The sequence below is a fragment of the Nematolebias whitei genome, chromosome 4 (genome assembly GCF_014905685.2).
Source record: "Nematolebias whitei isolate Nwh7 chromosome 4, NemWhi1, whole genome shotgun sequence".
NCBI classification, from domain to species: Eukaryota; Metazoa; Chordata; class Actinopteri; order Cyprinodontiformes; family Rivulidae; genus Nematolebias; species Nematolebias whitei.
Genome location: NC_056501.1, coordinates 33,045,004 through 33,070,409, shown reverse-complemented (window position 1 = coordinate 33,070,409; position 25,406 = coordinate 33,045,004). Strand labels below are relative to the sequence as shown.

Sequence of the window (25,406 nt, the reverse complement as noted above, 5' to 3'; positions counted from 1 at the left end):
ATATGTATGTATATATATATTTGTGTGTATTATATATAAATATATGTATACATATGCCTCCACCCAAACTTGCTTGATAAAGATGGAATGTTTTCAGAAGCTAAGATGTTTTCCTAAACCTAATCATGATTAGATTTATTTTCCACTGTAGCAGCTACTGAATGGAAACAACATATGAAAATCTCCAAAAGTCTGTTTTCACCAATAGAAGTTAATAACTTTTTCCTTTTTGAATTACACACACAGTTTTTTTTTATTAATAGTATTTCTATTATCACACTTTGAATATTGAGGTTTTAAGAAACTCAACACTTCAATATTGAAAAACATGTTAGCCTTACAATTTGAAATAAAATGACACTGGTTTGTAGTAATCCACACCACATAAAAAAAAATAAAAATAAAAAATCACACACACACACACATATACAAACAGTTGAATTTTACATGTGGAGAGTCAGTTGCAAGAACACGTTAAACTACCATGCAAAACATGTCTTGCTCATGTTTTACATGTGTCTTTGTAACATTTTCAAGATGAGGTCACATGAGAAAATCATGGTAATTTCATGTAGTTCTTCTGTAAGGACCAGTGTGTGACATGTTAGTGAGAACTAATTCAAACAGAAGACATAATTTGGATTTGCCTGCAACATTTAAAATTATAATTCTTGTTAGCATCAATACATCGGTAGAATATTAATATTTAATCATTTTTAGGGTGAGAAATGTTTTTATTCACGTCTGTATGTTTCCAACTGATCAGATTCTTGTATGGCAGCTTCTTTTGAATAATTTAAACATTTCTGCTGTAACAAATTTATGATTTTGTAAACAGAATGTTATAAAGCGTAAATCCATTAATTTATACAGCTAATTAATTTAACAAGCTCACAAAAACTAATTATGTTGGCCAGCTCTCCAGCACTCTGTGAAACAATTGTCGAGATGTTAATCTATCAGTCCATCTATTAACACCGTCTTTCTAACACAGACAGGGTTAGCAGAGACAGGTGCAATTTTGGGAAAAAAGGTGACGTGAAGAAAAAAAAAATCAAAGATATCAGGGAAAATAAACAGCTGGAATATGGGAGGGATGGGAGGAGAGAGCAAGATGTGTCGGTTACAAAGATGAAGGAAAATATGAAGAACGTGGGTGTGGAACTACAGGAGGGGCAAACAGGCTGGTCGTTGTCAGGAACACCGTCATCCATTAAAAACGTCACTGGAGGCAATGTCCCTCCTTAACAGTTGGTTACTTAGAAAGGGTATAACTATATATAACTCTGTTGCCCAAAGATGAACAGCTGTGCCTTGCAGAACCGGCTGTCACTGACTTTTAAAATGCTGCTTAGGGGGTCTTCTGCACCTCACCATACGACACTGACATCAGGAGAAATAGTTTGTTTTAGACTCGGTAAGGCTAAGCAAGGTGGTGGTGGTGGTGTTGGTGGTGGTGGTGGGGGGGTGCTTTCTGAGACCATTCTCTTCTAGAAGATATTGAAGTATGAATAATGTCTTTTGAAGGGTAGCTGCATGGCAAACAGAATGACAAAATCCATTGCAGGTAGCATTCAAACCATGAAATCCCAGCGGTGGCTTGCCTGTCAGGACCTGTGACTATTATGAATGGTTAATGCTACTTGTTAGCATTTTGGGTAGCTCTTGCAGAGTAGCAGGAGGTTGAGAGAAGCACAAAGAGCATCTATTGATCACTGGAAACCCTGCAAAGTAGCGTCCTCCTGATGAGGTGCAGTTTCTCTCTTGACACCACACATGACCTGCATAAAGACCATCCATCACAACACATGTTGGCCTATTTCTCCTCTTGTCACTTGCAGGGAGGGATTTTTTGATATGTGTGTGTACATGAGTGTGTGTGCCTGCATAAACCTGTGTCTATCTGTGTGTGTGTAATGAAGGGTGGTGTTCCACCCCAGGTGAGGCCAGAGTGGTTTGGGGTTGACCTAGTTTAGCTGTGGGAGAAGAGGTAATTGGCTGCCTTTGACTGTCCTACTGGTTCATTGTGGGCTTGTAATAAGTAATTCACATAGGTCTTTTTAGGGGCCAACTTATGTGTGTGTGTGGGGTGTGTGTGTGCTGTATTTCTTATTCTGTTCCTATTTATTAGATCTGACGTATTGTGTGCAGACGTTATTGTGAAGTAGATAGACACATCTAAGTACCTGGTTGGGGTTGGCTGTAGTTGCTCTGTCGTTCCCGATGTGAACCGAGTGTGAGGCGAAGCTCATGCGTGTAGTCAGGCAGGGTTTCACGAGAAGTGTAGGAGCGGTGATGAGTGCGGCCATCCTCGCTCTCATCTGATGAGCTGGTGTAGGACATCTCCATTTCATGGCGCCCCTTAGACAATGGCTGGTAAGGTTTACTATCCATCTCCTCCATGGCTTGTAGGGCTCCACTTAGTCACTCAGCAAAGTCACAGCACAGAGCAAAGAGTCTGCAAAAAGCGAGGAGGGTGAAGGACATGGACGGGAAGAAAGGAAGACAGAGGTGAGGACAACATGGAAGGAAAAAGATGGAGAAGAGGTGAAAACAAATGAACAGACAGGAAGGAGGAAAAACAGGACATGAAGCCTGTTATTGAGCACCGTCGAACAACACTGTCACATCTCCTCATTCCTATCTATTACAGCAAGCTTTCCTAAACAGTGCAAAGCCTCTTTCATAATTCACACCAAAGGTTAGCGCCAATCAATATGAGTAGAAGGAGCAGCAACAGTGGTCGTCGTGTCCACATGTGTTTGAAGAGAAATTGCCCCAAATCAAGCACAGTTTAGTGCTCCGTCACTTGCGGTCACCGCTTTCACTATTAACTTGAAGCTTTATCTCTCTTTCCCAGGCTACTGTTCACAAGCAGCAGATAAATCATCAAATTTGTCACTGGGCCCCGTGTCTGTCACTCTCATTAAACGCTGTGGCTCACCATCTTTGTGAAGTGCTGATGGAATACTTTTTGACAACAGCCTTTTCAGCGTCATTGGCCTCCCAAAAGGAGGGATGATAGATCAGCTCTTTTATCGTGGCTCAGATTCACTTGTTTTTCTCTCAATCACATCCGAATCTACCTCTGATAACGTCCAACACCGTACACTTAAAACGCTATAAGTAATGATTGATTGGGACAATGATTAGAGCACAGAAGAAGTGATTAGAAAATACTTCATTCATATTTGTTCCCTTTTCACCATACCCTGCTTGAGGCCTATCCAGCCTATTTCCTGTGGTTATAAAGCTTCTAAATGGAGCTTGAGAGGGTCATTGCTCATAGAGACAAAGTGCTATGGTATTGACCTCTTCAGGGAGTTCTGTACTCCATATATCAAAGCCATTAGAGCATGCCTGCTCAATACCTCAGAGATCTGCAGCGCAGGGTGATCACCACTAGTTTGATACAAGTTTACAGCTGACCTTTCCACCGCTGCAGTAATGCTTTTATTCCACCTGAAAGCCTCCTTCGCCTGGCCTTGTACTCAACCTCCTCATTCCCTGTATGCATGCACCTGTACACAGAGAGAGAGACCGCCCACTGACCCCTGATAGCTAACCGTCATAAAGTGGGCCAAGGCATTTGCATGCTCATCTCACTCAACCCCTGCAGACGGTATTATAGCACAGATTATCTACAAAAGCTCTCTGCTCGTCTCTTGCTCTGTCCACTTTTGGCTTTGTTTTTTTAGGGATAGTCCAATGCACAACAAAATATTTTAAATAGAAACGCACACTTTGCATTCAATTATGCTAGCTGCACTGTAGCATACAGTAAGCTCTTATGACACAAGCTTGTGGTTCCCTGTAATCATGATGTCTTTCATTTTGATTGGCAGGAGTTATTGCAGGGAATCAAAGCCAGCTATTATCTCAGCTGCCCTGTCAGAATGGGATTGACTGGTGTCACCCTCTCTCTGGTACAGTGTGGTGCAAGTTTACATTAGCCTGTGAGCTCTGAGCTTGCTGCAGGCACTGACTGCTGTCTGTCTCCGCAGAGGCTCTCGTCGTTTTTTCTTCTTTTTTTTGTCTGCCACACTCTTACATGCAAAAATGAAAGCATGCAATAAAGTACAAGGGCACACCACAGACTGTACACAGTGTGACGAATGCGTAGCTTACATGTGGTCCTGCTTGTATAAACCTGTGAACAATACAGAAACAACCATCTCTCCTGTTGAATCCCTTCTTTTCTTGTACATGCCCTATGTTTTGTATCAGTCCATCTCTGCTCTGTCTCCTTCCCACTTATCCTTCCCTTTCCTCTCCTACCTTGCATGCTTTCCACCCTCCACCCTTGTCTTCTGAGACCCCTGCATTTAGAGAAGTAAGCCTGCTGGCAGGGGTTATTCTTGCTAATTCTTACCCACAGCAGGGTTCCCATTAGGGGGTTTGATTCTGGGTTTTGATGTCGAAATCTGAAAGTTGTTTCCTAGAGCCAAGCTCACTTCAAACAAGGCACTTTGGCATTCTCTAGGACAAGTCAGCATGTGCCACCTGAGCACAACACGAGCCTAGATTTGCCACTGAGGAATAACCACCTTGGGGGAGTACAGAGAGTGAGTGCGTAGCAGCACTGATATGGCTGTTAGATAACAAACGGCCATAGAACGAACCGAGGCTGTTGCAATAATTAGCAATGTTCTAGAATAAATTTTTAATTCTAAAAACCTTGCCTGAAACATTTGTATTATGTCCCTCATCCATTTTTTATGTGCATGTAGAGCCACGGACTACATGGTTCACCAGTGATATGATCTAAGAGCTGCTTGTATCTCTATGCTACAAGTTTCTAGCACTGGTCCTAACCATCTGAATATGATACTGGTGTATGTACAAAACGCCAAAAATTTTACCAGGCAAGTTCACCATGTGTGAACTCAATGGAATTAATTGGTAGGCTTCTCGCACAAAAACGTGCTTGTTTGTACTCCAGATGAAATAACTTAAGTGCTTCCATGTATTGACAATGCTTGTACGTTACTGTGTGATTTCATTCCTAATTCATCTCTAATCAATAATTCATCAGTGTGTAATGAACTACTCAGCGCTCAGTTTAACATTAATATGGAGTGACAACACTGAGAGCAACACATGCATCACATAACATTTGTCTGTTTGGTCTTCTCAACTCCAACTATTGTTTCTTTCGGACTCTCTCACACATAGCATACATAGCACCAGACCAGCCACACAGGAGTGATAATCCACAACTATAGATCCAATTATGTCTAATGGGACCCTTCACCCGCCTTGATCCCCCTCCCCATTTCCTATCCATTTATTTATTCAAACAGTGTGACCATGGACCAGTGCAATGTTTTTCCCTGCAAATCTGCTTAGAGAAGCAACAGAGGCTCACATCCACATACGCTTTTAAACAGGATTTACACTCCCAAGGCAGGAGGGGGGAAAGTGGTGGTGGTGGGGGATGAGGGAGGTTCCATCAGATGTCCAACATAACACAAACAACTCTTCAGAGATCATCAGGCAAGAAGCATGAGGATGAGCCCAAACCGATTTCCACTCCCTGATCTCAAGTGATTGGGGCTGAAATCATGACGAACAAAAAGAACAAGCAAGTAAAATGGGTGGGGGTGGGAGGAAGAAATGTTTGGGGGGAAGGAGGCAGAGTGAGAGGTTTGAGACAATAGCGAGGCAGAGAAATTGAGTTTCACATCAGTAAATAAACAAGGGAGGAGCAGAGTGCCGTCCGACAATATTAGCTCCTTGGATTATTGATATTGTATCGTTTGAAAATTACAAATGCATTTCCACCATGCGGAGAGGGATTTATTTTCACAACAGCTTGGAGACCCCCAGTGAGTGGGGGAGCTACTTTGTTAGCTTTTGGCCTTCATGCTCTTTCTTCAGAAGCCTGTTTGCACAGAGACAAGCTAATTTTGCTCACTAAACAGGCCGCACGAGCTGCCGGAATGATGATGAGCGTCCATAGGAAGAGTTTTCACAAGATGACACACACTGCAGCAGCAGATGCTTCCGAGTCAAATTGTGACAATCCCTGTTTAATCTTGAAATTTTGTATTTTGTATCCCACCACAATGGCTTAATCATTGGATAAAAACAGTGGTGACTTTTCTCGCTGCAAATGTAGATCCCAGCTACAAGTCCTACGGGAGTAAACAATGAGCTGTCAGAGAGAGATGGCTCTCCTGGAGCGAGGATGTGTGTCTAAGAGATGGGGCAGTGGGGTTTAAGAAACTATCTTCTACTCGTTAGCATCACGGCGGCTCCTCAGGCATATGACAGGGACTGCTGTGACTGTGGACCCTGAAGGACCCACAGGACCCTGTTATACCTCGACCACCCGTAACACAACAAAACAGCACACCGCCTACTGGTAGCCAACTGCGCCTGCTGATGAAAGAAGACGGTTGAATGCCAAACAAGGAGAAAGAGAGTGATAGGTGGATAATGAGAGATGGACAGATTTTGCTGTGAAAACTGTAGGTTGGGGGGAGACTGAAGGATGGGGAGATTGCCAAGTGAGACATGGAGTGATAGAGGGTTTTAATTAGCGGATAAGGGCTAGTTATCTGTGGGCGGTGGTGGCAGCAGCGGCGGCACTCTTGTCACGTAGTTGTGTTTTCATAGCTGACCAAGCCTAAAATCTCTTGCTACTAATGCCGAGTTTACCGGCAGAACACGTACTGTAGTGTGCACCCCTCCACCACAAACACAGATGAACACACACCGGCCTGAAACTCAGCGTGCATACTGCATCCTGGGGAGGTTTCAGAGATGAAACACTTACTGACAATCAGCTACAGACGGACACACAGGCACTGCCCCGGTGCCTACACATACTTATAGCATTTCACAGTTGCTGAAAAACAACACACTTGAACACCCACACACCACAGAGCATCGACAGTCTTTTACTGGCCCTTTCAGGGAAGACAATATTGCTGTTTTTCTCTACAGTTGCAGTGTCCTTACCTCTCACCTCCCTGCATACCTTCATTATTTCACACAATAAGGTTAATACATATGCACAGTGCAAGGCACAGAGGTGACACCGAAGCGTAGCAGTCTTCATTGTGTCCCTGCTGGCTTCAGAATGAGAGCATGACTGAAAATCAGGAAATGAAGTCTGTGTGTCCCCCTCACAGAGGAGATCAGTCCCTGTCAGGAGCTGTCAGAGTCTGGACAATTTGACTACTTACAGGGACATCTAAAAAAAAAAAAAAAAAGAATATCATGAAAAAGTTATATTGTTTTGCCAGTCATTTTTAGAAATTGAAACTCACATATAGATTTATTACACATAGAGTGGAATATTTAAATCCTTTATTTCTTGTAATTTTGATGATTATGGCTTTAGTTTAATGAAAAAAACAAAACTCAGTGTCTCAGAAAATTAGAATATTGTGAAGAGGTTCAGTATTGTAAACTCCTGGTGTCACCCTGATCACTTAATTATCTCCAGACATGAGCTACAAATGTCTCATTCCTCAAGTCAAGCCACGTCTGAGCCAGAGACATCAGAAGCGTCCTACCTGCTGAGGAGGTAAAGAACTGGACTGTTGCTCAGTGGTTCAATAGCTATCTTTACATGCACAAAATTCTTTGAGCAGATTGAAATGTTTTCAGATTAAATAATCCAAATGTATCATTTACATGGGCACAATCCGTTCACGACGAGCGTTTACATGCAGCAGGCTTTAATTCTGAACAGCAGTACTGACATGCACAGAGTGGTAAACTCTCATAAATAAAAAAAAAACACAAAAGAAGAAGTTCTACTTCCATGATGAACGTAAACAAACCTGAGCGCCCAAAATGGACCCGCGACAGGTTTTAATGACAGTGGAGATGTTACTGAACTCCCTGACTGAGCTACAGGTAATACAGATCATTTTGAGCTTTTCAAAGTTTCTACTAGAAATGTTGTCGCTCACCGACCAGTTTTACTTCCCCCACATGCTAATATTATTAGCATTAGCCAGGCAAAAATACGTGAGGTAGACAGAGGTCGCACATGCGCAGTCAGGTCAGTTTATCACAGTCAGGAAAAAAAATTAATAGATTGTTTACATGAACACCGTTCGGATTACGAATCGGCATAAACCACCCGTCTCATTCTGATTACAAATTCTTTTGGATTGAGCTGAATCAACAAAGAATAATCCGAATGGGGTGTTTACTTGGCACATTTTTATTCCGAATGGCCGTCCTCTTTTCAGATTAAAGTAAATTTTCATGTAATTTGGAAATGAAGGTCCCAGCGACCCAGAATCCACTTTGCTTGAAGTCCAGTGAGAAGATTCCACAGTCAGTGATGGTTTGGGTCCATATCCTCTGCTGGTGCTGGTCCACTGTGTTTTCAAAAGTCTACAGCAACATGTACCAGGACATTTTAGAGACTTCATGCTTCCTTCTGCTGACAAGTTGTATGGAGAGGATGATTTCATTTTCCAGCAGGACTTGTCATACCAAAGGTACCAAAAGCTGATGGTGTAATATTTTAATTTTCTGGGACACTGAATATATATATTTTTTTTTTTCATTATTTGTAAGCTATAATCATCAAAATTACAATAAATGAAAGCCTTTAAAATATTTAATTATATTTAATGAATCTATGTTCTATTCTAGTTTTCAATATTCTATATTCCAATTCCAGGTCTCTCTTGTAAATGAGTCCTCGAGGCTCAACGGGATTTACCTGTCTAAATAAAGGTTGATTGAATGTAATATATGAGTTTCACGTAATAAAATGACTGACAAAAATAATTGAACTTGTTCATGATATTCTAATTTTTTAGATGCACCTGTATAGTGGGCATGGTTCACATCCCACATCAGCACTGCATGCTTGAGCGACGTGCATAAATCCATACGGTCCTCCTTGTTTGCGAGGCCAGGAGTGAAGGAGTAGCACGGTATTCATTTTTCAAAGGGCGTTTTTACGTCTCCACTGCAGCTAAACTTCTTTCTCTCTTTCAGATTTTGACTGTGGTGAAACCCCTCTCCCACTGCTTCTGAGCAGTCTACCACTTCCAATTCACAATATCCACCTCTACTCCTCTCTGATCTCAAGCACTCTTCTGATTCCCCCAAAGGCCAAAGAGCAAACAAGATCAACGGCAAAAAGGAAGGAAGACAGGACGATGACGGCAGAGGCAAACCCGCCTTGTATTTGCATTAACATGCGGAGCAACACATTTGTAGAGGCCACATGGGCATTTGACCACAAATAAACAGCCATACACTTGGACAGAGCAAAAGACACCATCCAAAATTACTTAATCAATATCCCTGACAAGGCAAAGCCTCATTCAACACATCTGATATTCCTCCTCTCTTGCAGGATAAATACATGTCTCTCCTCCTAGCAGGACTAAGAGTCTGTTCACACTAACTAGCTTTGCAAATAAAGCTTAACGCAATGAGCGACAGCCTCCTAAGCTCTCTGCATCAGCCACTTCTTGGTAAAAAGCCTCTTTCAATAATGTATTTGACCACTAAAACCTCCAAACCCCACAGCAAAGCCAAACAGCGGCATCACAGTTGCTAAATTAATTGATTAATCAATGCCATTGATTCCAGGATTGGATTTGGTGATTAATGATTCAGACAGTGTTTTCTGCGCAATTTGCTTTTATGAAGTTGTTGATTACAGAGAAAATGAGTGGGGAAAGAGCATTAGTGCTGCAGAGGAGTGGCTGAAAAGATCTACAAAGAGCTGCTGAGCTGCATGGCAGATTGATTTCTGAGAGCTAAGTGGGCTAATCTTCCATCTATGCTGTCACGAGATGCTCAACATCTTCGAAAACCAAAAGACTTTTCATGCTAAAGGAAGGGAAGTTCGGAATCCTGGTATTTGGAGTGATCCCTGCTCGCTGTGAATTCACAGTCCTCACCTTGTCTCTAATTTTACAGGCTGCGTGTCGGCTAAATACACAGGTGACGTTCAGCACAGAAGAAGCTCTGTAAACCCACCAAATTTAACTGGGAAGAACCACAAGTTCCTGTATAATGCTCTCTAAAGGAATGATCTGATATACAGTCATGGGAAAATAAAAGACACATTTTTTTCAGTTTTAGGTTTTTATGTATTCTTGACTGGGTGGCACGGTGGAGCAGTTGGTAGAGCTGTTACCGAAAAAGTGGGTACAGATAGTGGATGAATGGTATGCTTGGCTGTGTGAATGTGCGATATATATGGTATACGGTAGAAACGATAGAAGTTTAGCCTACGATATAGATCTTTCTTCTACCGGCTAACCGCAGTAATGCTGTGTCTGCTGTAAAATCAGAGTTTTCAGTTTAATCGTTACATTTTTTTTAGTTGAAAACTGTGCACATGTGGCATTAAAGTCATTTCTTCGAGAGCTAAGTAGCGAAGCTACAAGCTAACTCCAGCCGGCTTGCCGTAGCATAGCCGTATTCAGACGCATGCGCAAAACGCTGTGTTCCATCAAAAGTTGTTGTAGTTTATTTTTTATTTTTTCCATCAAAAGTTAAAGTAAGCGTAGGTTAGCTTTAGAGAAACCTGCTCTCTGATCTGTGAAAAGAACGCTGTGTTGTGTGATTTTACTGCAAGACCCTCTGGTCAAAGCCACAGTCTCATTTTGTGTCAGCTCTCCATTAAAGCGGAAGGAGGCGCCCACTAGAGGGTTGGAGGGTGAAGTGTTTTCAGTTGCTGCTCTGTTGCTGCTCATTTCTTAAGTGAGAAGACTGGAAACTGTGAAGTTAACAACATTGTTTTTGTTTAACATATATGACTAAAACTACATTTGATATCTTTTGCACTGTTTTGCACTACAAGTAAGAAGCCTAATACTTGCTTTGTGTATTATTTAAAAGCTCTTTGGACCTAGTAGTGGAATTTTTTAATTCAAAATATATGACGGCAAACGGACACCCTATGCTTGTTAAAAATTGTTAATAAGTTTTATACCAAAAACATATTGCGATATATATCGTTATCACCACCCTCCACAATACATATTGTGATATGAATTTTATGCCATATCACACATTCCTACTTGGCTGTAATGCCATATTTCACAAAAAATGGTAAATGGACTGTAGCACCTATATCACCTTTCTTTCTGATCAAGATACACAAAACACTTTACACTACAACCTGTGCCCTCATTTACCCATTCATGCAGCACTCTACTGGATCTATACAAAGAATAATCAGTGCTTTTTCACATTCATACAGCGATGGGACACCGCACACAATGAGGGGTTCATTGTCTTGCCCAGGGACACTTCGGCATGGGACTGCTGCAAGGGTGTCAAAAGCATCCGTAATGTGGGGGGGACACAATGATGTGTGTGTGAGCGGGTGTGTGTGCGCGCGCGTAAAAAATTGTGTACAAAAAAGCAGCATTTCACCTAGATTTCCTTTAATTCTAAACATTAAAAGTAGGGATGGGGCAGATCCGATCCAGTATCCGTATCGGCCTCCGATACCAGCAAAATTTACGTATCGGATTTTCCGATCCACCTGCCGATATTTCCGATCCATGATGCATGTCTGTGGATGCGCTGCATGTTGGCTTCAAACTATGGAATGGATTTCCTGAACGGCGGCATGTCTCATGAACCCAGAGTAATAAGACCCGCCTCACATTCAGGAAATCCAGTTCATAGTTTGCAGCCAGCTACAACGTGAGGGCTGAGTTAGCAGCACTGTGGCTAACAGCTAACCAACTTTTCATCTAAACATGTCCTCTGTGTGGAAGTATTTTACACTAAACACCACAAAACAAGACAACAACGTACAATGTCTTTAGAGCCATAGCGCCACATTAAACCACGTTAAAGTTAGTTTTACGATGGACATTCGAGCTCCGTGGCTTCAGCGGGGCGTTGCTCTTTGCTCAACCCAAAACAAGCGACTCGACACCGGCCAGCCGCGTCCAATCTGCCCCGCTCAGTCTGCCCGTCTCCGAGGAGGGACAGACTGAGCGTGGCTGCCCCGAATCAGGCTGCCTGTTTCGGATTGAACAAGAAGTAGACGTCGCTGAAACCACGGAGCTCAAATGTTTACAGAGAAGTTGCTAAACTTCATCATGATTCATGACCAACCACTATCAGTTGTAGAAAACGAAGGATTTCTCAGCTTGATACTTGCAGTCAAGATATAGTTTACCCTCCAGGAGATATTTATCAGTACAAAAGTAGACAATCATAAAAAACATATGATTTGAAAATTATATTAAAAACATAAACAGCTACATTATAAAGTGATGTAAAATACTAAAAACAGGATCATGTCTGTTGGTTTATGCCATGAACTTAGCAGATGTTTAAAGCCATTTAACATTTTATTTAATTTAATTCATTTATTCATTCATTTAAATGAAACAAAATTTAAAAAAAATAATAATCAAAAAGAAAATATTGAATGAAAAGAGTGCAGAAAGAAGAAAAAATTCTTATATCTGCCCCTTATAAAATATAAATCAACTTTAAACAATCACTTAAATTAATCACTTTAATATCCACTTTAAAGCTAGGAATAAAAAAAGAAACATGTTTTGTGTTAGCAGAATATAATTCTAACTTTAAAACTTATCCAACATTAATAAAACGTACCTCAAGTTGCCTTTTTGGACATGCATGCATATATTTGTACACATTGTACTTGAGAGGAGATTATTACAGCCTCATATAAAATCAATGATGATGATGATATCGGAACTGGATCGGTATCAGCTGATACTCAGATCAAGGTATCGGGATCGGATCAGAATTTTAAAAAGTAGATTGGTGCATCCCTAATTAAAAGCATGTTTCTCATCAAGTTTGTGTAAATTCAGCTGTGGGTTTAAAAACATTTTACCTTTAATACACTTTAACACACAGCATCAGGTCTGCACTATTTGTGCTTAAAGATAATTAAAATACATCACCTCTAGACTTTTTTTACTTGTGTTCAACACTACTCATCTAAATGATGTTTCTCATGAAGCTTGAGGACAATAAGGTGTGGGGTTTTAAAGACATTTCAACTTTAATGCACCTGAACACACAGCGTCTCTTACACCTGCAGCGTCTGACAGCGTCACAGTTATTGCTAAGCTAAGATGCTATGTAGTGCTCCTCTCAAGCATCCTCCTATTATGAATACCCCCCCCCCCCCCCGGTCAACAACTGCCCGCACTAAGCTCGCTAAACTGGCGAGCGAGCAACACAAAGGTGTCTCCATCTCCTCCACCTGTGCACATCTTCTGCTGAGGCAGGAGGAGACGTAGAAGAGAAACAGTGAGTTGGAGGTAACCAGGAAAACCTGGAGTGGAGTTTTAGTAGTTTGAATATTCTCCTATTAATCAAGTGGAATGTTCACAAAGAAAGAAACTGCGCCGCCTGAACTAATGTTTAATAGTAAAAGTGTGTGTGTGTGTGTGTGGGGGGGGGGGGGGGGGGGGGGGGGGGTGTCCAAATGAACGTTTTTTTGAATGTGGGGGGACATGCCCCCTTAATGGTTGCGACGCCTATAATGGTTGCGATGCCTATGGACTGCTGGACTGGTGGAATCGAACCCCCAACTCTTGCATTGGAGGACGACTGCTCTAAACACTCAACCACAGTCGCCCCCAAAAAACAAGCAAACACAGCATATCAGCACAAACACCTCACAAGTGGCAAGCAAGGTGGCAGGAGGGTTGAATTAGACTGATTCTAGAGTCAAATGTGAGGTCATCTGTTTGACAGCTAGAGCTTGGACCAAACTGGTTCATGAAACATGACAACGATACTAAACACCGTAGCAAAACTGCAACCAACTGGCTGAGAAATAATAATAAAAAAGAATCAGTGTTACAATGGTCCAGACTTCAGCCCGATTGAAAGGATGTGGTGGGACGTGAAGAAAGCTGTGCAGAAACAACTGTCTGTAAATCTCAATGAACTGAAGCAATGTTGTTAAGAAGAGTGGGCCGAAATTCCTCCAAAGCCCTGTGACCAAGTTAGAGTCCAATATAGAAGAAGAGTTGTTATAACGTAGGTTTTATACACTGTAGAGTCATGTGGACGTCACACTTTTCGACTTAGGCTGTGTTATGGTTTAATTAATTTTAAAATGGTGGAATTTGTTGTGTTTTTGTAAACTTACGGTTAATCATTTTAGATTATGGTAAAAAAAAATTAAAAATCAGATACATTTTACCATGTTCTAACATATGTAATATTTCAACTAAAATACAAACTTCCTCTGATTGTAGATGGTCGGGGTGAATACTTTCCTTCTACGTGCTGATCATATAAACATACATGAGCAACTCGAACTTGTGACGTGCAGTTTATCTAATAGGAAATCCAGAAGTTTCATGTGTATTTGCACGCGTGTGCGTGCATGTATATGTGGGAGGGACTTCTGAAAAAATGTTCTGTAGCCTACAGGCCTCTTCACACAAGCATCAGTAAAAAGCGCAGCCACCATGTCTTTAGATAACCAGATCACGTGAGCTTAGAATCAATAGCGCATACTGTAAAATGTATTTGTAGTTAGAACATGACATGCAGCATTCCTTTCAGCATCACGTACCTCTCATTATTTTTCCATTTACCCTGCATCTTATTTTCTTCTGCTGGCTTTTTGTTTCCTACAAGACAAATTTGCAAGGCAAAACTGCAGTTGGTACTTGGAAAAACATAGCAAAGTGCATTTCTCGTATTATTGTTTTTAAGAACAAACCATTGCGTCTTCTAAGCACATTAGAAGAAAACTGTTCATAAAATACATATTCCAAACAATTACTTGTTGGAGCGCATTGGGTTGAGATGAAAGTACAACATTTGGGGATTGTTGGATGACTCTGCCTTACTTGGGGGAATATGGGTGCGCAGCTCTGACATAATGCTCAGAAGGAGTTGGGGTTTTATTTTCTCACATCGCTGTTCTGGCGTTGCATCCTTGCTGTCAATCCGTGCAGAATGTGTACCTTAACAATAAAAAGTCCATATGGTATAAGCTTGAAATACATCCCAGAGTCCATGGATCCAGTCTGGTTAAATTCAAGCCAAACATCAAACGCTGCCTGCGGTACGGCAACATGTGTATTTGAAACTTGACTGTACTTCACTGTACTCCATTGTATAACACACGGCTTCCAGCCGAGATGCATCAACAACCATTTTGGAGCAATTCATCTTTTCAAAGAGTTAATAATTCATGATCGTCTCGAAAGTAGAGCTATGAATATTACTGATGATACACATGAGGCTATTTACCAGTCAGCAGGAAACAGATGAACTCGTTTAGAGGGGAGATCTGGAGTGTAACATTAGTGTGTTTTACGTTGCTAAATAAATCATTTAACAGACATGCAAAAAGAAACTCAGTGCAACTGATTCACATGTTCGTAATCAAATGTACGGTGTGATAGTGATGATTCATCGTGTGCCAGTATGACGAAAAATAACAACTTGGGTAAAATATGTTTCATTACTCCTTCATATTATTAAAATGAAGTTTTTATTTTTATTTGACAAATCTGATTTTTATGCGTGGAGACTGTATGTTGAGGTACTGCAGCCACGCACATAAACTGCTGGGTTTCCTTTTTTGCCAGCAAAAAGAAGCAGCACAAAATACAATGGATGCTAACTTCATTACTTTGACACTAACTATAAAGACGAAAATGTTTAAGTTAAAGACAATCTGAGTTGTAGTGAATTGGGGAAGAAGCAGAGATTGATTTTTCTTCCTCTAACATTATCCACTGAGTCCATTAAAACTAATAATAATCATAAATCAGTGACAGTGCCAGGGTGAATGTGGATCTCTTTTGTATGTGTGTGTGCACCTTGTTTCAAAAATAATCTAAAACTATATGCTATAATAATAATAATGTCCTGCACACCTGGGGGAGTGGTGGTGCAGAGGTTAGAGAAGGTGAGCCTGTGATCGAAAGGTCGTTGGTTCAACTCCCCGGACCACCAACATCAAAATGTGGGTGGGAAAGCTGAAACACACACACCTGCCTCCACTCTCATTTGCACAACTCTGGGCCCTTGAGCAAGGCCCTTAACTCCCACTCTGCTCCTCCAGGTGCATTAGATGCAGCTCTCTGCTCCACACAGAGGGCTGTGGTGGCTCGGTGGTCTGTGGTTGAGTCAGGAAGGACATCCGGCGTAAAAATAATGTCCAAGTTTTAGCGAGAGAAAAATAGCCTATTTGCAGGATTGGCAACATGACGGCTCAGTGGTTAGCACTGTTGCCTCACAGCAAGAAGGTCCTGGGTTCAATCCCAGGTTGGATCCGGGGTCTTTCTGTATGGAGTTTGCATGTTCTTCTCGTGCTTGCGTGGGTTTTCTCCGGGTATTCTTGTTTCCTCCCACATAGAAAACATACGTGTTAGTCTGCCTTCAGGCCCAGACCTCGCGTGCAAAACAGATCTGTGATCTCAATGGGATTTGCCTGGTTAAATAAAGATTAATAAATCCTGCACACTAATTACAATTAGGAACCAGAGAAAGTCTTAAAATATTTTGAAACAATGGCTAAATTTTCAACAGATATAAACTTTATTCATTAAAGTTCAATAGTAATTTTAAACTTCTTGTTGTAACGATGTAAGCTGATAAAATGTCAGAGTTTTGCTGTGTGTAAAAGTGTAAAGATAAAGAGCAAAATACATGTTAAAGCTGCTGCCAGTGGCTCATAAGGGTTACCATGGAAACCACACTAATGTCTCTGACTCCCTGAAAGCAAACATTTTAAAAAAGTCAAAGAGAAAGGCAGACAGAAAAGCAGAATATAAAGTAACCCTCAAATGAACAGTCGCTGTGTTAAAAAAAAAAAAAAAAAAAAAAAAAAACTATAGGTTGTATTAAAAAGTTTCTTAACAGTTCAGGACAAAAGCATTAAGTCATCACAAAAATGTTTTATGTGTCAGTGTTTTTTTTTTTTTTTTTTGTAGGAGACAAAACGAATTGAAAGTACTCGTCAGTTTCAGTTTTGAGATCAATTCTGAGCTTTGATTCAGAAGTCACTGAGGGTTTGGATGTCTGTACTGTGGGAGAATGTGTGGTAACCAGTGGTGGGATGTAACTAAGTACAAATACTTTGTTATTGTACTTAAGTACATTTTTCATGTATCTTTATTTTACTTAAGTAGAGTTAAATGTGGGTACTTTATACTTTTACTCCACTACATTTTACATCAAGTATCTGTACTTTCTACTACACTAGATTTCTCTAACGCGTTGCATTACAAGTTACATTCACACATTTTGTGAAAATTGTTCACATATGTTTGGTGAATTTTTGTCTACACTGTATACAACAACCAAAACACAGCAACCGAGTTTGAGTGAGTTTTATCCGAAGCTGAAAAAGAAGCGGCAAGAGGAAGCAGAGGACAGAGAGCGATGGAGATGGATGACTCGCTGTGGCGACCCCGGAAGAGGGAGCAGCCGAAAGAAGAAGAATAAGAAGCTGCAAATCACAAACTGTGAAGAAAACAAGGGCAAATAAATGAACTTTTACTAATGTTTCTTCTTTCCCCCCACTCCTAAACTGACGTCAAGTCTCCATCTAGGTGTGTTTTATTCACACCACTGTCCGCACACACTCAGTTTGTCTTAAAAACATAATCACATGTTTTAAGGGGAGGTAGAGTGATCCTGACTGGCAGGCCTCTCGTAGCTTTCATCCATCTTCTGACAAAAATCTGAAAGTAAGGGGGGGTCACTTTGAAAGTCTGTGTGAGTGTGGACGGAGGCTGCGGTTTCCACAAGACAAAAGTCTCACCTCGCACCTGCCACTTATCTGAATGTAGCTCCCGACTCTCGTCCTAAAGGGAGAGGACAACGGACTACAAAGGCCCCTCAGCTGAGACACAGACGGAGACTTTAAAGGAGAGCGCCTCGGGCTGCTCGTGTACGAGTGCGTGTACGTTCATGCGAGCGTTAATGTGAGTCTTCCACATCTGCAGCTGAAGGTGATTCTGGGGTTTGATAGCTCGCACGTCTCTGCGTCGGCCGCTGCAGCTCCCGGCGCCGAAATAAACCCTAATGTACCTGGATTCATCATCACAAGGAGCGAGGGAAAAGACATCTGATTTAAAAAAAATATATATAATTTAATAAATAAAACAGCCTGCTAATGGGCTAAATGGATGAATAAAAAAATAAATAAAGGCTCCATTTTTACTTACTAGGTCATAAATAATGAGAACTGGCAGACAGACACTTTTTCATAGAATTTCTTTTATATATTTTAGAGCTTTGTTTGCCATTTTTGAAAAAAAAAAAAAAACATGTTAATGACTTTAATATTTCACATTTATTGATTTATAAGGTCATATAGACATAATTGTGTGGTGCATTATATCTATTTTTATTCACAGTTTGCACATTTGACAGATATCACTTTTTATTCTCAGCAGCAACATGAATTCATCAGTACTGCTGTTCGTGTTCTTAGTGTCTGCATTACGTAAACTCTACACCCGCGGTACTTTTCTGAAGGATCTAAGGTTCTTTGACTGTTTATTGTAATTTCACAGAGCTGGCAGTTTCTCTCTGCAGAGGCCAGAGCTGGACGAGTTGCAGAAACTCCAGTTAACACGGCAGGATGTGTTGAACAGTTCCTTTCCGGGACGAAGCGACGCTGAACTGAGAAGGTAAATATGTGACGCTGCGCGGTGGTTACGTGTTCCAGGGTGGGTTTACGCGTGCGAGCCCACTGGTCCAGGTGTTTTGATTATCTGAGCACTTTCAATTTGAAATTATCAGCGGGGAGGCTCCACGACGTTTCATGCTTTTGCAGCAATTACAATTTATTTTTTATTTTTTTTACTCGTATGACGGACGTTCAGAAAGAGACGTGGGGATAAAAAAAATTCTCCCACTGGGACTCGTACTGTATTTGACTGCCAGCACTAAATGCAGTACTCTATCTTAACATTCAAGCTTGGCTGCCTTTCATTGTGTCCTCTCACTAATTCATGCCCCCAATTTTGTTAGGGAAATTTACTTTTGATGGAACTCGGTGGTCAGAAAGAAATTGTGCGAGCAGTTCCATGGGAAAGAGAGAGAGAGAGTGAGAAAAGAGTTACAGTGCCAGGGGCTACTGCATTCCTGGAATGAAAATTCATAAATAATGCAAGGATGGATAACAAAAAGAACTCCCCCGCTGTCTCGCACAGCTATGCTCTATCCAAAGGCCATGCAATATCACTCAAATCTCAGAAAAAAAAAGACAAAAAAAAAAAAATGAAGAGGTAAAGAAAGAAAGATGTTAGACTTTTGTTGTTTTGAAACATAGGACGATGGGAGCAGCAGACAGCTGTGGCAAAACGCCAGCATCCTCCTCACAATCGGCACTCCGGGGTCTCAATTTTCAGAAAAGTTACAGGAGAATAATGATGTGACTGTGAGCCAAGAGCCCCCAAACACCACCCAAAACAAGCGCCATACGCACCACACACTAAAACAACATTAAGACCAAGAATTAAAAAGTGAGCGAAACATCTGAAGGAGAAAATGAGCCCAGTGTCGACCGCTGACCACGAACTCTTCCTGCTGAGGAGCGTGTCGGAGCATGTGGGACGTAAACTCCTGGATTCAGCTGACCCACGGCTCCTGCGGTTAGCTGACAGAAATCTGTTATCAGTGGCCTGTGGTGTAATTGCACAAGTGACATTTAAGTTCAAAAGCTCGTCCTCTCGTTGAGGCGCCGTCGTAATGTGTGCCCCGGAAATTGTTGCACTCGATCAAACCTGCAGGGCCTAAAATTAAAAATAAATAAAAAAAATGGAACGAATCAAACACTTACACCAGAACGACTTGCCATGTCAGCTTATAGAACAAGAGCAGGGCTCAGATTATCAAGCACTCCATGCATTTAAATCATCCTTTCAGCGAGCATATGAGGAGAAGGTGTGTGTTTAAGCTAACCTCCTCCACAAACGCCTCCTATTAATCATACAGAGAGGGGGCAGACTGGAGGATTTTTATCTTATACCAGTAAGGTACAAACCGAGATTTCTCCCCATCGCAGACAGGCCTGAAGAGTTAAAGTTCGTGTTTGGGATTAGATTAGAATTTGAGTTGGACAATCCAAAGTGTTCAAACAGCAAAACAATCTTCTGAATGATACAGGAGCAGCAGTGGCACAAACAAATGGTGCCTGAGTGGAAATTTACATTTTAAAACCAAATAGCCTATTTGCATTTCTTATTTAAATAAGACAGCCAAAGCTTGTATGGAACAGGTGGAGGAATGAGCTCTTTATTTGTTTATTATTTTTGTTTTTACACTTTATTCTTTTCTCATCTTTTAAATAATTTATTTGGAAGAGAAATTTTGACTCTGTTACTCTGACCCATTATTTATACTTCCACTGTGGACGGAGAGGTGTATGTGTGTGTGTGTTGGGGGGGGGGGGGGGGGGGGTGTTTCAAGCCTACCAGAGCAGATCCATGCTGGTGCACTTTGTGTTGCCCCCTCCATAATTATGATTTATTATATTGCGTTTGATTGATAATTGTTTGCCCCCGCATATTTAAAAGGTATGATTGTATTTATATATAGTGTAAGGAAATCAACATCTGTAGGTATACCCCCCCCCCCCCCCACACACACACACACACACACACACAAAAAAAGAATAAATAAAATAAAACAACTGGTACTTGGTGCTGATGATGGAGATGAAGTGGACGGAGCCAGAACAGAAGTGGAGCAGCAAAAACAACTCAAGGCTGTGGGTGCGTGCGTGCGAGTGTGTGCGTGAGGCAAAACAGAAACCAGCCTGCTGTTCCTCTCGCCTCCACGTGAACCGTCTCCCCTTCGTCCCTCACACTGACTGACTGTCAAAACGCGCACGCAGGTTTGTGGGAACAAGTCCCGCACTTCCATAACGAGACGCTGTGGTCTTTAGAAACCCGCGCACGCACACGCGCGCGTTCTGCCTCCGCGTGACAACACATCTACGTGCATATGCGCTCACATCAGAACAGCTGATAAGAACCATTTTCTGCACGTTGTGTCCAAGCATCTTACAGCCGAGCAGCATCCCCTGAAGGACCCCCCCCCCCCCCCCCCATCATCATCTTTTAAATAAAAAAAGGCACAAATTAAAGATGTCGCTCACCTTTCCGACGTAAAGCCATCATCCCTTTAGCCCCGTTCTGTAGCCTGTAATTGCTGGAGACTGGGCAATTCCCCCCACCCGGTAGTGACGGTGTTCCTGGTAAAATGCGCGGGGAGACCTCTGGCTCCGAGGCGGCGGTGCTGATGCTGATGCTGATGCTGATGCTGATGCTGAAGCTGATGCTGAGGATGAAGCTCTCAGATGCCGATAGAGGACGATGAAACGATTTGCGCGCAGAGGAATTAAGGGATCTCCTTTGCAGAGGCTGTGTGCGCCAACTCTCCTCTGCGTGTGCGTGTCAGTGTGTGTGTGTGTGATGGGACAGGGAGCTCGGCGCGGTGTGTTTAGCCGCGGTTGAACCCGATGCTGCTGTAAGTGCCGAGGCTCGGTGCTGACAGAAACAGACTGCACGGAGCGTACCACCGCACCGAGGAGGAGGGGGTGTGGCACGGAGCGGCCACAGACACAAACACGCGCACAGAAGCGTCAGGAGAGATGGGGAGGCGCGGGGGAGGGAGGAGGTCATCTGGAGCCGCCGGTTCGGCTCGTTCAGGTGCTACCATATGGATGCGCCGTGGTCCTGCGCGAGGATGCTGACTCATTATAACCAGTGGGGTGGAGAGGGTGGAGAGGGTGGAGAAGGGGGTTCTGACTGTAGCATCTCGCTTCATAAATAAACTAAAAATATATATTTTGCAAGAAACTGAAGCCACTGCCGGAAATGTAAACACATCAACTCTCTTCCCTAAAGCTCAATAATCCTGAGAATGTATTGGGCTCTTATTTGTAATGTTCTTAACTGGAAAAAATAAATTTAAAAAATGCGGATGTTTCAATGAATAAACTGTATGAGAAGTGCAAAAAGGAACCGAGATCAAAAGACATGTTTCAGCTGCTGCCAGAGGCTCATTAGTGTCACCATGGTAACAACATACATCTGAGTCTGTCAGTCCCTGACTGTGCTTTTTAAGGGCACTTTCACAAAACACTTCAAGTCTGGATTTCGATTTGGCCACCTCAGCAAAGTCGTGGGAACTTGTTTTAGTCATGCTGTGAACAGGGGCGTTATTAGGCATAAAGCCGAGGAACAGCACAGGGTAACAACATAAAACAGCCTGACTTCCACTTTGTAAGTAGCCGCATGCGTACCCTGTAAGTACCTCCCAGAGGAACTATGTAAATAACCCGTATGTACGTGTAATTACGTACCTTGTATCTCTAAACGTACACTTTAAATCTCCTGAAATTATGTTAGTACCCCTTTTCAAATCTTGCAAATGGTATGTAAATTCCCCATAAGTAACATTTAGGAATGTTTAACCCTGTACCTCAAAGAGTGTATGTCTATAAATGTGTGTAGCCCTATGAGTACCCCTTAAGAATCCTGTAAGTACCCTGCATGTGCCCTATTAAAGACCTTGTATATATACTCCCATTAGTACCCTGAAAGTATACTTTGATTACTTAAGTATCCTACACAAACTCCCATAAGTGTCCTATCAGTAGTTTCCTCCTGCACATCACCATTCCTTCCTCCTGTGTTCTCCCTCGTCTATCCACCTCAACACCATGTCCTTTATCCACCTCAACACCATGTCCTTTATCCACCTCACCATGTCCTTTATCCACCTCACCATGTCCTTTATCCACCTCAACACCATGTCCTTTATCCACCTCAACACCATGGGAAACAGAGCATTTTCCTACTCTGCTCCCCAGCTCTGGAGCTTTCTTCATGGACATCTACAATATTGACTTTCTTCCTCCATCTTCAAATCACAACTCAAAACTCAGCTGTTTGAGTCAGCCATCTCAGTAATTTATTGACCATTTCTCCTCGTTTTAATCTGTGCTCTTATGTTGTGATTCTGTACTGTATTGTTTTCACATTTCTTTAAGTGCCCTTGGGTGTTTTATGTCATGTTCCTGCTCCTCTTTGTCATCATGCTGTTTTTCTTCTGTCATTAGCCACACCCCCTCTGCACTTTCAGCTCATCAGCCCTGATTGCACTCACCTGTTCAGCTCATCTAGTTCACCTGCTCTGCACCCTTTATAAACTCCATTCTCCCTCTCCACCGGGGGTCAGTGGGGGCTGCTGATCATGACAAATATTTATTATTATTATTTATTTTTATTATCCTTTAAGTATTTTGAATGAAACAGAATAAATGTCCTTGAGCACTTTTAACTCAAACTTGAAAGAAGTTGAGGCTAACTCCATAACTTGTACCTTTTTTCTTATTTTTTTTCTATATATATATATATATATATATATATATATATATATATATTTAATGTGTGTAATGTTTCTCAATCTGTTATTTTAATGGTGTCTAGACTGTGACGTGGTGCTTGCTGTGCCCATCTTGGCCAAATCTTCTTTGAAAAAATTGGTTTTAAATCTCAATAGGACTTGAAAAAAATCCATCCATCCATCCATCCATCCATTATCTTTAACCGCTTCTTTCTTTTTGGGTCACAGGGGTCGCCGGTGCCCACGTCCAGCAGTCACTATGCAAGAGGTGGAGTACACCCTGGACAGGTCTCCAGTCCATCACAGGGACACATGGAGACAAATGAGACAAACAACCATTCACTCTCTCACTCACACCTAGAGACAATTTAGAGTTACCAATCAGTCTAACATGAATGTTTTTGGTCTGTGGGAGGAAATTTGAATGCCGGGAAATAACACACACCTGCACAGAGGGAACACACAAACTCCACCCAGGACCCCCAGACCGGGATTTGAACCGGCAACCTTCTCGCTGAGAAGCAGCAGCTCTACCAGTTGCACCACCATGCTGCCTTGACTTGGAAAAAATAATAATAATAAAAAAAATAAAAGTATCTCTGTAAGCACTTGATTGTCACTGTTTTACATTATTCTATGAGACCATGTTTGACCTCCATTCCAAAAGCCTTCTAATTAAAAAATATATGTTGTATGTGTTTGTTTGTAAAAGGCATTTTCAGAGAATGCAGGGTATGTTTATGGTAGAATCATCTTCTACTTTGTGACTATGCAGATATATGTTTCTGATCACGGATATTTACTGAGGCACTTCAGATCCATACAGCGACACATGCCCCGGTAAAATAGGTCAAGCAACAAGACTGAAGAAACGCACAATGCTGCGCAAAAATAAAATAAAACAAAAGCCTCCTCAATCCCACCGGCACGTCTTCCACTGAGGAAGCAGAGCCTGGGGACTCTGGGTTGGGCCCTCCAATCTCTGGTGCTGAGGTCACCGAGGTGGTTAAAAAGCTCCTCGGTGGCAGGGCCCCAGGGGTGGATGAGATCCGCCCAGAGTTCCTTAAGGCTCTGGATGTTGTAGGGTTGTGTTGGCTTACGCGACTCTGCAATGTTGCGTGGACATCGGGGGAAGTTCCCCTGGATTGGCAGACCGGGGTGGTGGTCCCCCTATTCAAAAAGGGGGACCGTAGAGTGTGTTCCAACTACAGGGGAATCACGCTCTTAAGCCTCCCTGGTAAGGTCTATTCGGGGGTTCTGGAGAGGAGGGTCCGTCGGATAGTCGAACCTCGGATTCAGGAGGAACAGTGCGGTTTTCGTCCTGGCCTTGGAACACTGGACCAGCTCTACACTCTCAGCAGGGTCCTGGAGGGTGCGTGGGAGTTTGCCCAACCGGTCTACATGTGCTTTGTGGACTTGGAGAAGGCGTTCGACCGCGTCCCTCGGGGGGCCCTGTGGGGGTACTCTGGGAGTATGGGGTACCAGGCCCTTTGATACGGGCTGTTAGGTCCCTGTATGACCAGTGTCAGAGCCTGGTCCGCATCGCCGGCAGTAAGTCGGGCTTGTTCCCGGTGAGAGTTGGACTCCGCCAAGGTTGCCCTTTGTCACCGATTCTGTTCATAACTTTTATGGACAGAATTTCTAGGCGCAGCCAAGGTGTTGAGGGGATCCGTTTTGGTGGCCTCAGAATTGCGTCTCTGCTTTTTGCAGATGATGTGGTCTTATTGGCTTCATCAGATCGTGATCTACAGCTTTCGCTGGAGCGGTTCGCAGCCGAATGCGATGCGGCCGGGATGAAGATCAGTTCCTCCAAATCCGAGGCCATGGTCTTGAGCCGGAAAAGGGTAGAGTGCCCTCTCTGGGTCAGGGAGGAGGTCCTACCCCAAGTGGAGGAGTTCAAGTATCTTGGGGTCTTGTTCACGAATGAGGGAAAAATGGAGCGTGAGATCGATAGGCGGATAGGTGCAGCGTCTGCAGTGAAGCGGGTGCTGTACAGGTCTGTCGTGGTGAAGAGAGAGCTGAGTCAAAAGGCGAAGCTCTCAATTTACCGATGGATC

General features: G+C 42.4%; 1 protein-coding gene across 1 annotated transcript in view; it reads right to left on the bottom strand.

Annotated features, from left to right (window-relative positions):
* The window catches only part of tenm1 (teneurin transmembrane protein 1), a 439,293-nt gene extending 417,767 nt beyond the window's left edge, over window positions 1-21,526 (bottom strand). The window contains exons 1-2 of the mRNA XM_037675401.1: window positions 21,095-21,526; window positions 2,187-2,458 (exon numbers count right to left, since the gene is read on the bottom strand). Coding sequence (XP_037531329.1) covers window positions 2,187-2,403 — 217 coding nt within the window. The 5' untranslated portion in view covers window positions 2,404-2,458; window positions 21,095-21,526. The remainder of the gene's footprint in view (window positions 1-2,186; window positions 2,459-21,094) is intronic.
* Between the last annotated feature and the right edge of the window lie 3,880 nt (window positions 21,527-25,406).